Below are 12851 nucleotides of genomic sequence, written 5' to 3' on the forward strand. Positions count from 1 at the left end.
GTATATTTTATTTTAGAATTAAGAAAAAATAATATGGGTAGTTATGTTTCATAAAAATATGACCTATTATTTGATTTGATTTTTAATTTAATTTTTTATATATGGAAACATGTGAATTCACCATATTATCCTCATTTAATTAATAATTTTAATTCTTAATGTTTGAATTAACCAAGGGCATTTTCTGGTATTTTGAATATTTCAGCATTTTCTACCTTTTGCTTTATATATATATACAGTCCTGATCTCTTGGACTACAGGGGTCCAAGAGATTTATGGTCACTCACCGTTGGATGTAAATTCAACGGTTCACTCACTCTTGCACTCCTTTTAAAAAACTTTTTTGAATTATTGGATTAATATCCAACGGTGGGTGACCACAATCTCTTGAACTCCTGTGGTCCAAGAGATCGGCACTGTATATATATAGATGAAGTATATATATATAACTATTTTTTGGTCTTTCAAAAGTTTGAGTGAACGACCTCAAAGGAATTCTAGAAAAATTTATATTTCTCCAAGTGTTGGCCACAACAAATTGACTATTAATTCTAGTAAGTTTTTGTTCTACCAAATAAAGCTTATCATTGCCACATGAAGTTCAAAGTTGAAACCACTATCGAAGATACGTGAATTTTGCCATGAAACATCGAAATTCTTTGGGCTATTTTTCTAATTGGTAAAAAAAAGTTAAAAAAAATTATGGGTAAGGGTGAATTATGTCATACTCACTTTGCTACTGGTTGATCATTCACACCCCAAAAATCCTTTTTTAATTATTTACATTTATAATGAAAAATGATATTTATCTCTTCCTTTTCCCCTTAATTTTTCTTTTGTAATTATTTTGGTAATTTATGATTGACTTTCAGCAACATTAATAAATGCTTGGTAGCATATTGGACTTCAAAAACTGCAAAAAAGTTCACCAATAATGACTTGGCAGTTGGCTTGGATATTATCAAAGCAATAGGCCACCACTTTCATATAAAAAAAAACAAAAAAAAAACCCTAGTGGCACTCTGGTCCCTTTTTTCCTTGCCAACAACCAACCACAAGAAAGCTAAGAGAAAGGGGGGAGGGGGGCAGCCACTACCCCTCCGCCCATCTTCCCCTTCCTCTCCTCATCTCCCAATCTTTTCCCTTCCTCTTATCCCATTTTCTCCTCCCATTCCCCTCCCTAGATAATCTAGATCTGTTTGTCGTTTGTTTTGTTTGATTATTTTTGCAATGTCTTAGGTGGCTGGTGTTGTCTTTGTCTCGACGATGACGACAATAGTGATGCTGGATTGTGTCTCTCAGGGGTCCTTTTATTGTTGTTTATGTGGTGACGCTTGATTATGTCTCTCATCGGGAAAGTTGTGATACCTGGTAGCTGATGTTTTGTCTCTATTTCAACGACGGCAGTAGCAGCGACGCTTGTGGTAGTTGTTGGGATGTGGTGCTCTTCTCTACTCTGCACCGACCAAAGAACTGTGCTTGGTCATAAGAGGTTTTCTTTGTCCAGTTATGAGTTGAAGTAGAGTGTTTCTCAGGGGTTATGTGTTCCTCCTACGTATTCTCTCCTAGTTTCTACTATGGTATGCATTGCAATTTGTGTCGGTGTCAAAGGACTATAATTTTGCTCATAAAAGGCTTCTTTTGATAGTTGAGATGTTCTGTTGTCCTCTCATGTGAGTCTACTATGTTGGTCTATAGTTATAGTTCTCGTCGGAGGTCTATGTGTTAGTTTTTGTTTTTGATTTGTTGTTTTATTGTAATGGTCCAAAATGACCAGAATCAGACTCTCTTGTTAGTACATGACATGTGTGGTATTCTTTTATCCCCTTGGGTTTGTCACATGAGGTTGTTCTAGGAAGGTTAACGAGGCTATTGTATCATATCGTTCTTTGTACGTCTTTGATTGAATGAATTCTATTTTTTTTTTTTAAAAAAAAGACCATCGCTTTCAGTTGCATGTTATCTCATAATAATGAGTATTGTGTAATTTACAGAACTATAAAGACAGCACAAAAATACCTGTATAAATGTTATATTTAGTTATTTTATGCATATGTACATTTTGTTACACATAAAATAAATAATACATTGTGGTTTCTGAGCCATTATTTTATATCCCATCAGCACTGAGCAGGCTAAAGGCTTTGGATTCTTTGTGGTGTTGGAGAAGAAAGAGACCAAGTAAGGGGGGTAGACCTGGGAGGGGAAGGCCTATTATTACTCTATTTGTTTATGATGGAAAGTTCTGATAGGCTACTAGGCCTTATAGGCTCTCCATTCCTAATCAACACAAAGAGGGGTTAGAAAAAGTTGTGATGATTGAAATTAGAGAGCCTGTCCTTTGACTTGTGCTCTCCCTCAATAAATAATATCCCCAGCAGTCACCAAAAGTCCTTCATTGAAACAAGAGGTAAAGGCAACAACTGCCACACAAAGTATTCACCACAAGCCTATTTGAAAGGGTCTTCTTCTCTTCTCTTGGTCACTCTGCAGCAGGCAGAGATCAGAAGCAGAGAGAGAGAGAGACAGAGATATGGGAAGAGCTCCTTGTTGTGACAAGGCAAATGTGAAGAAAGGACCATGGTCACCTGAAGAAGATGCAAAGCTAAAAGAGTACATAGAAAAATATGGGACCGGAGGGAATTGGATTGCTCTTCCACAAAAAGCTGGTAAGATTTTCATTTTTCATTTTGCTTATTTTGAACATGTAATAATTTTGATCATATGTGTTTGTATGGTTTCTTTCCATCCTTTTCTGGTTTTGTCCCTATAGTCTACAGTTTGTTTGTGATAATTACTGAATGGCTTTTGGTTGTTTTCAACTGCAGGTCTTAGGAGATGTGGGAAGAGTTGCAGATTAAGATGGCTTAACTATCTGCGCCCCAACATCAAACATGGAGAATTTTCTGATGAAGAAGACAGGATCATCTGCAACCTCTTTACTAACATTGGAAGCAGGTACCTTATAATTTCTCACCTTTTTTTGTGTGTCAAATATCCCTTTTTTCCCCCTTCAGTTTTCTCTTTTTCCTTCATATATTTCTGGGTCCAGTTCTTTACCATTTTCCCCACCTGGGTTTTCAATGTTTGTTCTCTCACATCATCTATAAAGAAAAAAGAGTGTTTGGGACAGAAGAACAGTTACATGTACAAAGAAAATATACCATGTGAAGATACATTTTAATTTCTTCAGTTCATTGCTTGCATGCCAAGTTTAGATCTTTTATGATAATATGCAGACCAGTTTCTTGTGCTCAGTCACATTTCTTCTCATGGAACTTAACCACATCAATGTGCAGGTGGTCCATAATAGCAGCTCAGTTGCCAGGCAGGACTGACAATGATATCAAGAACTACTGGAACACCAAGCTCAAGAAGAAACTCATGGGATTAAATATTCTTCCATCCCAGATAAAATCCCACTCAGGCACCTTCTCATCTCTTCTTCATCTTCAAGCTTCATTATCATCATCTTCACCATCATCATACAGAGGCAGCAACAACAGCACTGCTTATTATGCACAAACCAGGTCTTTCTCTAGTGCTTTGGAGCCCATTTCATTTTCACCAAGTCTTCTGAGCAGAAGTTCAACTAATGCTGCTTCTGTTCTTCATCAAGTGCACCAAGAGAGGTTTGTGGGTAGGGCCATGCAGCATAATTACCAAGTCAAAGATAACATCTTGATGTTTGGGGGTGAAGCAAGTTGCAGCTCTTCTGATGGGAGTTGCAGCAACCAGATCAGCCAGTGTAGAGACAGAGAGTATGAATATAATTACAATTTCTTCAATGGTGGGGAAGGGCACCAGAAAATCATGCTACCAGATGGGCTTAATGGGTGGAGATCAGAGAAGCAGAATGGCAATGGGATTTGGGAAGATCAAGCCCCATTAGATTATGGCCTTGAAGAAATTAAGCAGTTAATTAGCAGTACCAGTAGTTGCAACAACTTTTTGTTTGATGAAAACAAGACAGAGGAAAAGGCCATGATGTACTACTGATGCTGACTGTGAGTAAAATCAAAAAGATTTGAAGAAGTGGAGGAAGGGATGGGTTGAAGATATTCAGATTTGGACTGGGTTTTGGGTGGAGGGGTTAAAATGTTTCTGATAATGGGTGCACTTTCTTGACAGTACATGGTAAAAAAGTTTCCTTTGTGCATTTCTTTTTGGGAAATGATGTATGTATGTAAGTACAGTTTAACTGCACTACCATTAATCAGGCATGCCAAGAAAATCTGAGAAAAAAAAAACCCATCATCTTTTAAGACTGAAACCTGCAATCTTAATGGCCAAGTATCCTTTTTTTAGTCCTTTCTTTTCTTCTTCTTCATGGTCTTAAAAAATTCAACTTGAATCTGGTCCTTAGATCTTTTATGGATATTATCATCTCAGAGTTTTTCTGTTTTTGAGTTATTATTATTATTTTTTTTAAATGACTTGATGTTAATCCCAATCTCAGTCTGAATAAATTATAGAAGCAACAATATTATAGAATTGAAGGCAGGCATATTATGCCAAAACAAACGTCTCATTGGCGTCATCAGTTACATCAGGGCCTTGTTTATGCACTGCCAATGGCACACGTAACATGATAATTTGTCATGGTTGATAAACTAGTGCTCACTATTTTATAGTTTTATCCAATATTTTAGCCAATAAAATTATAATTCCCATCTTCCATATATTTTTATATCTTATATGAAAAAGAAATCAACTTATTCTCTCTCCTCTATTTTATCTCTCCTTGTCACCCCTTCCCTCTTTACTCATGCCAATCACCAGTCAATAACGCTATAACACGGATGATAACACTTATACATAACATAGCATTATTAACTGAGAATAACAAAACACTGCTATTTTCGTTGCAACTAAATTTTTCTCCAGTCAAACCATTGCATTGCATGTGGCATGCATGGTCAGATATTTGGGCATGGGAGCAAATAGGAACACTATTTTGTCTTTAGAGGCCTGGGAACTAGCGCTGATTGTGGCATGGGTTTGAGGCTCAAACATAAATTATATTAACATAATTTAAAACTGGGATTTTTTAAATCAGAGCCTGCAGTTAAGCAGCATATAGCATGTAAGGTTGGCCGTCAATAATTGATTACACTCTTGATGGAGACTTAAGAGGTAGTGAGAGGAAAGATGCATGCTTGAATTTAAAACCATAAAAAAGAGAGCAAAAAAAGGGGAACACAACAGAGATTCTCAAGAGGAAAACTGAACCCATTTGAAATGCCAGGGAAGGTTGATGTGTTTTGCTGTTTTGTTTTCCACAAGAAAGACAGATAGCAAAGATTGAAGATAAATGCATTGCATTGACCTCTTCAACATGTTTTGTCTGCTTTCTGCCAATAGATTAGACTAATGGGTTTTGCCAGCTATAGGCATTATATAAAATGGATATTAGAAAATTTATAAATTTGCTTTAAAGCAATGGGGAAAGGTTTCTTATTAGGAATGTCTTTTCTAGTGGAGTGAAAAAGGTAAAAGTTTGTGGCACCAACTGACCCATGAAGTTTCTAAGCAACTTTTTGCCAAATTTTGCTGTGCAGAATGGACTTTTGGATGTTTCTAAGCAAATAGATATATGTGGCTTATGACCAGCCTGTTGTCCATAGGCAAATAGATATTGCAAATCTACTAATCATAATTCTCCTCCAATCAGTTCTTATCTTGAGCTTTGTTTGGCCAATTACTCAAGAATTTTTTTGTTTTTCTTTTTAATGACTCAAGATTTTAGCTAATCACGCAGATTTTCGCGGTCTGATCTGAGCGATTATACGTATTGCTCGAGATACATATTCATCCCCAAAAAAGAAGAAAAAAAAAATCATAGACAATGTTGAAATTTTGAAGTACATAATAACTATGATTTATCTTCTATAACACATACAACCACACAATATTTTTTAAAAAAGGGAGCAAACATCAATTAATATTTTCAATGAAAAAGTTCAAATTGAATCTCAATAAAAGGTGAGAAGATTAAGTGGGGTATGTTCTCTTTTGTTCCTTTCACCTTTTCCCAAACACACAGCTTTCAATACTTTCATTCCAAAAGAAAACCTTTCTGGAGATCAGAAGAAAAGTTGGAAGAATAAAATTACATTGACCTTCATGAGTAAAGTGCTAAAACGGTCGTTGATTCAGAGCAAGCCATGTCCTCTAAGTACAGGAATTAAAGATGAAGGCCCCCAGTGGCTCTCAGTTCTTAGAAAAAGCCAAATTGCCCTGGACCAAGAAATAATGATTTCAAATTTGGCTGCTTTTCAATTCTTCTTAGTGCAATGAACTTGGCAGCAGACATCCGGTCCAAAAACCAAATTAATCCAAAGCTGAAAATTGGTCCCCCATCTGTATAGGGACTTCAACATTGCTAATTCCTCCTTACATTTCAGTCTCTAAAATTTACTGCTAAGCCTCCTGATGGAAAGGTTGTCAAATTATTTGGACAAATGGAAGAGTAAACATCAAGTAATCAATAAGATAATGACACTTGGTGACACCGATAAGATACAATGATTGGGTATTGTACATGGGGATATTACAGCAATTTTATGTACAACATGCACAAATAATGGTTAGGAAGGGGTGGTGTAATCTTGGCTTTTTACAAGAAATCCCATTGCCAATAAACTTTCTCTACAATTCCTCCACCACTCTTTACAGCAAGGTGAAGTGTTTCAGAAGCAGGAGGAACCCCCCAGAGTAATGGCACTGCAACCGTCATTCTTAGCTTTTCATGCAACCCACCTTTCATCGCTTTCTCTGCAGCAACAACCTGAATTTGACAACATAAAAGGTATATTAATAAACAAAAGCTTATCCATGACACCAGTCTTCAGAGTTCAGGCATGCATAAAAAATTCTCAGCTAACTACGAGATACATGTAAACTAGCCACGATATCAAACGTGCAAAATAACTGTCTATGAAGCAAGATACAGTGACCAGACCAGGAGGGGAGAAATGCGCCAACTGGAATGACCTCTTTCCTATGGTATGCAGAATGCTTGCTCCATCCCCACGTACTAAAGGCAACCATTTCACCTTTTTTGTTTTGTTTTTTGTCTGGAACCATTTAACCTGTTCAAACAACATCTACCCTAATTCTCTATGTCTTTCACTTGTTCCTTTTCTTTTGTTGTCCTCAATCCTTCTGTGTACTCATCTCTCTTTTTTCCTGTCCTGGCATTATTGAAGTGTTCCCATCTTTCCTCTCCTTGTCAAGCAGTAACTAGTTCAGTTCACGAGACTAGCTTTGTTAGTAGTTCAAGAAGTCCTTTTGCAGGTGGATCTTCCATAGTCACAAAGCTTGACTTTGAAGGATTGACCCCCAGACGAGGAGTTTCTTGAGTGGTGACTATTGCAGTATTGATCTCCCTGACTTGAAACTCTTAGCATTCCATCTAACTTACAACCATCAAGGACTGTTATCCTGTACTAATGGGAACTTTAGCTTTATTGGCAAGTTTCATCGCTCTCTTTTAGCCCTACCTCCACTCAGAAAGGCAACAGGAAAAGAGCAAGCTGGCTGGCCACAAAACTTGTATGGCTCCACCTCTGGAGACCCATCTCCAGTAAGGGACTGTATGTACTTGGGTTCCAAATATCTAAGCGATGAACTTTCCAAATCAGCAAATTTAGACATCTTTTACATAAACTAAATATCTTCCCAAGAAGACAATCTAAGGATTCAAATAAATCTGTTTACTACTCTGCTACAGCCAGCATGGACCCCTACCTGGCCCATTGCTGGACAATTGTCAACGGCCCATATGCATATGTTTGTAGCAATTTATTAGACAAGACAAGGCCTAATACAGTTTTGACTAACAAATTTAATTTACCGCCATTCCGATCAAAACCCTATTTCCACTACTTGAATTGAAAATTAATAATACTAAGCAATTAGTAGTAATGATGCATGCAACAAATACATAGAGAATTGAGAATTCAATATAACCCTACAAGAAATAAATATATCCATTTGGCATGGGTTTCATTGCAGCTCTTAGACCATAAAACATGAATAAGTTTTGGAGACTTAATTATCTTATCAATTGACTTTCTTATAGTAAAGCCATAAGGCTAGGAGGGAGACAGGGTATTGAGAACAAAAATGTTCCTTTGGTCCTCAACAACAATCAACAAAATGAAATAATTATGATGGGAAAAAATAGCTAAACAGTACATTTGTGACATGGAAATATGGCATACCTCACCACCATGTTCCAGCACAGTGTCTTCCACAACATCGCTTAGCATCTCAATGGAACGGCAAAACCCAAAGATACATAGTTTCCTGCCCGTATCAAGACCCTAGAATGACAAATTCTCACATACATAAGACAAAGCACAAAAGAGAAGCAAGAAAAACATATAAACGATCAAATTGCAGCTTAAACAATAGAAGTAACAGTGAAAAGGTTTGTTTACATTTGTTGCTGCAATATCAAAGAGAGCACCTAGACACAAACCCTGCTCTGTATCCATGTAATCACTCTCCTGAAATCGCTGAAATCTTTGATTAGCCTTTGACCTCCCTTGCTTCTTCTGTCAAGTACACACATTCAACTAGATGATTTAACAAACAACTTTAGTACTCAACATGGAGTCTGAAGATTGAAAAATATTTAGGCCTAAAAAACGCCATACTTTCATACTAATTACTCATTGTAAGCAATATAATCATAGCCCATAAGGGTCAAATACAACATAAAAACAGGGGCAGATTACTACAGTAAGAAACTTTATGCTTTAGAGAAAACAATTAAGATCAACATACATTTGAAGAAGTGACACGTCTAGGGACCATGGAGCCTCCAATCTGAACGAGCCCATCAGTAGTGAACAATGTGACTCTCTCCTCAGCAACCCATTCAATTTCTGTCAAACATGAAAACCCAAAAATATTAAAATGAAACCCAAAAGATCAAACAGTAAAACAGTGAAAGAACACATACAATGCTAAATGTTAAATTAATAACCCAATTGCTTGGAAATGATATTTTATTTTTTTAGATATGAACATGATGTAAAGAAGGGTACCTACCGGAGTCATTGGACCAAGGAAAGAAGCCGAAGATATCGTCGGGTAAGGAATTCGACGAATCGGAGGAGGATTTGGCGCGAAACCGGAGAAGGCGAGATGGGCAAGGATGGGACTTTGGGGATTTCGGAGGGAAAGCGGCGGAGAGAGAAGAGAAAGATGAGTCCTTGGCGCGAGAGAAGGAGGGAAAGGAAGAGAAAGGTGAGAAGCAAAGAGCAGCCGAGGTTTCAGCCATTGAAAAGAGGAAATTGCAGAGAGAGAAACGGAGAAGAAAAGAAGGAAATGACATGAAAGAAGGAAAAAGGAAAGGGAAAGGAGGCGAGTTTGACGCCACATGTGGAGGATGGCCACGTGTAACAACCGAACGTTTAATTAGTTGCTAACTTGTTCACATGCCACATTGTTGGATAGGAAGGAAGCGTCAAAGTTCAAAACTCGATCTCATCGTCGTGTGCGACAGATGTTAGTATTTAAATTGTATAATTTATTAGGAGGGGATCGAACTCAAATATACAAGAATTAAAATATTATTTTGACCAACTAACCTAACTAACATATGCATATAAAATTTTGAAGTTCGATAAATATTTTAGTTAGATTCGCAAAAGCACATTAATATGTCACGTGTTTAATCTCTTTCCTATAATTTACAATTTTATACAAGCTAATATTACTGTATTAGTGGCATAGATTCTGCAATAGGGATTGAAACCTTATTATTCTAATGTGGAAGGGTTGAGAATCTGAGATGAAGTTTGTTGGATCTATTCAATAACGACGGGACGGGTTTGATTATGTCTTTTGTGCTTTGTTCTTATCAATTACAGTATCATTCATGTCTTTTCGTTAGTAAAGTGGCTTTCCTAATGTTTTCTACAACATTGTGATGGGGTTATTATTTGGATTGATATGGTTGACTTGTTTATTAATCCTAAGCATGATTGTGCTTCGATGGGTCCTAAATTAACACAATTTTTTTAATACATGTATGACTTATTGTTGTCGAAATAATGAGACAACATATATGAATACAAGGAGACTATTTTCTCTAAAAAATTATATATACTCTCACATTACAACCAAACCACGTTAAACAACTGTTATAGATTAAGGAGCCAAGCCATGCTATATCACAACTAACCCTCAAACTCCATGAATCATGGAGGAAGGAGAGGGGCAAGAAAACGTACAGATAGCAGCTGTAAGAAAGAAGCTCATAAGCTTATATTATTTCATCACAATATAACCTAACAGCCCAATCTAGTATCTTAGTAGGCCTAGCGACATCTCAGCCCACAGTTTATATTGGGTACACAGAGGCAGGCAAGCGAGGTTTGGCTTGTGCAAGCAAAGGGCTAGCCTTCTTCAAGTAAATCTGATCCTCAGTGAAGTCAATCTTGTCCACATCTGGTGGCAAGCTCCATGAAAACCCTTGCAGGAGCCTTGCAAGGAGCATCACAACAATGGTGGAGCCGAGCCCAACGCCCATGCAGCCTCTCCTTCCAGTAGAGAAGGAAACGAACCTCAGGTCATTCTCTTCCAGGTCAACTTGTTGGTTAACAGCTCTATTCAGATGGCGTTCTGGGTTGAATCTCAATGGCTGTTCCCACACTCTAGGGTTGCGCCCAAGCTCTAAGCGGCTTAAGATGACATTGCTGCCCTTTGGGATGAGGTAGCCTGCCACTTCAGCATCTGCGATGGACACGTGGGGGAGGTTGAATGGTCCAACTGGATGCAACCTCATAACTTCTTTTGCACATGCCCTTATGTAAGGGAGGTGAGGGACATGGGATTCTTGAACAAGAGTCTTTTTTCCCACTACCCTATCTAGTTCCTCTTCTGCCTTTTTTAGCATCTCAGGTTGGTTGAGCATTTCTGTTAGAGCCCACTCTGCTACATTGAATGGACTGTCCACTGTTGAGAGCTGCAGCTCCTGATCATCCACAAGATATTTATGATTAGTCGGGTTTTTTTTTTTTGGTACTAATTAATATTTATGTTTAACATCATCCAAAAATTCTTTTTAGATTCAGAATGAAGCATTTATTGGGTGTAGTGTTTAATATATCATCCACATATACTTATGCAATGATGAACATCTTTCATCTTGATTCAAAGTCTCACAACATAACATATAAGTATTTTATATGTTACTAAATTTACGATAAGATAAATATATAGTATAACAATAGATTGTTTACCGTGGTTTGCGCTTTGATCTCTTCATCTGATAATAAGGGTTGTCCATTTGCATCTTTGAGTGAGATGAAAACATCAAGCAGGTCATCAGGCTCATTCCTCTTGCCATCTCTCCATTCTTGTAACCTCTCATTCACAATAGGCTCTTGGTGCTTCTTGACAATGTTCATAGCCTTCCTTACCTTTTTCTCGTGCCCATCGATGTCAAAAATTCTAAGCCAAGGAAGATAATCAGATAAGCAGAATGCATAGGCATAAGTGAGCAAAGTAAGAAGCGCAGAGACATGTTCTTCTTCTTCAACACCAGGCCCTCCATCCTCCCTCCCTTTGCCAAAGTACGTTCTGTTGAAAATCATCTTTCTCATGATACTTCCTGAGTAAAACTGGGCTGCAATTCTCACATTCACCACTGCACCATTTTGATTGGCTGAGCATTGGTTATACAGAAACTTAACCAGGTTATCGGCTTCTTCGTTTCTCTTACCAAGTAGCCAATGAACCCTAGACGGGTTGAACGCGTCAGCAACCAAAACCCTTCTCATTTTCCTCCACTGGTCTCCCCAAGGCCCAACCACTGTGGTCAAGTACCCGCTACTTAAAGTTTTAGTGGCCATTGTGACGGGTCTCGATGCGAAAACTGCATCATTTTTCTTCAAAAATTCCCTGGCAATTTCTGGTGAAGTTACTGGGATGACATGAACATTTCCTAGGCGTATGCAGGCAATGTCAGTGTTGAGTTTTTTCATGAGGCTGTGGATCCATCTGTGTGCTGGTCTGTTCCTCCACATTTCGGGCAAACAACCCACAATTGGCCATGGGCTTGGCCCTGGAGGGAGAGGCACGACTGGGACGCTATTTTTGTTGTGGGTTTTGAGTACGAATTTGACAAGAAACATAAAAATAATGAAAGCAAGGGAAAGAGCAATTGGAGACGTGACTTCAGAATCTAAGAACAAATAAGGCAACGACATCTCAAACCCTATTGATTAATGTGCTGCTGCTGAGCTTGTTATTGCAATGTTCTTGTTATATAAAGTGCCTTGGGCTTTCTGTGTTTGGTGTGAATTAGGCTATTAAAGACATGACTGCTCGACAGAAAATTGCATGCCTGAGAGAAGTTGGTAGAGATTTATGTCTAGCTAGATGGAATGATATGAGAATTTTGAACATATGCAGAGCAACCTCAAACTGGTTTGGATCCTAGCTACCTGCCTTTTCAAATTACTTCAATTAGGCATATTTTTCCAACCCAATGAATGGACTTGACAAAACCCGAATTCCGATCAAGTGGGTTTTTGGGTTTGTTACGTTGGATTATTAGTTTGATTTGTTTGCTACTTCAGTACGTGTTAAGTTCTTTGTGAGGTGTAGATTTGAGATGATGTTTATACGGTTACAATTAGGGAGGCACTGTCACTAAAAACGAAGGGCAAGTAGTTATCTTTTCAAAGTAACTAATTTAGTTTTCTTGACATTTGGATAGGTGGTCAATGATTTTGCATACTACTCACTATTAATTGAATGTAATTTTGACTATCGATTTAAATATGATTAATAAAATCCTAAATTACTATGGCTGACACATAAACAGT

The 12851-nt window shown here is 37.7% G+C and overlaps 3 protein-coding genes across 3 annotated transcripts; 1 reads left to right on the forward strand and 2 right to left on the reverse strand.

Annotated features, from left to right (window-relative positions):
* On the forward strand, positions 2312-4311 carry LOC18770758 (transcription factor RAX2). Its single transcript, XM_007202178.2, has 3 exons — positions 2312-2669; positions 2829-2958; positions 3300-4311. Exons 1-3 carry the CDS (start codon positions 2534-2536, stop codon positions 3997-3999), a joined length of 966 nt encoding a protein of 321 aa, XP_007202240.1. The 5' UTR covers positions 2312-2533; the 3' UTR covers positions 4000-4311.
* On the reverse strand, positions 6417-9418 carry LOC18769319. The gene is made up of 5 exons (XM_007202409.2): positions 9064-9418; positions 8797-8897; positions 8448-8564; positions 8229-8330; positions 6417-6790 (listed from the first exon to the last, which is right to left on the reverse strand). The coding sequence occupies exons 1-5, from the start codon at positions 9347-9349 to the stop codon at positions 6620-6622; spliced, it is 777 nt and encodes a 258-aa protein (XP_007202471.1). The 5' UTR covers positions 9350-9418; the 3' UTR covers positions 6417-6619.
* On the reverse strand, positions 10361-12230 carry LOC18769536 (isoleucine N-monooxygenase 2). Its single transcript, XM_007203011.2, has 2 exons — positions 11262-12230; positions 10361-10993 (listed from the first exon to the last, which is right to left on the reverse strand). The coding sequence occupies exons 1-2, from the start codon at positions 12228-12230 to the stop codon at positions 10361-10363; spliced, it is 1602 nt and encodes a 533-aa protein (XP_007203073.2).

The sequence above is a fragment of the Prunus persica genome, chromosome G7, assembly GCF_000346465.2.
Source record: "Prunus persica cultivar Lovell chromosome G7, Prunus_persica_NCBIv2, whole genome shotgun sequence".
Taxonomy (NCBI): Eukaryota; Viridiplantae; Streptophyta; class Magnoliopsida; order Rosales; family Rosaceae; genus Prunus; species Prunus persica.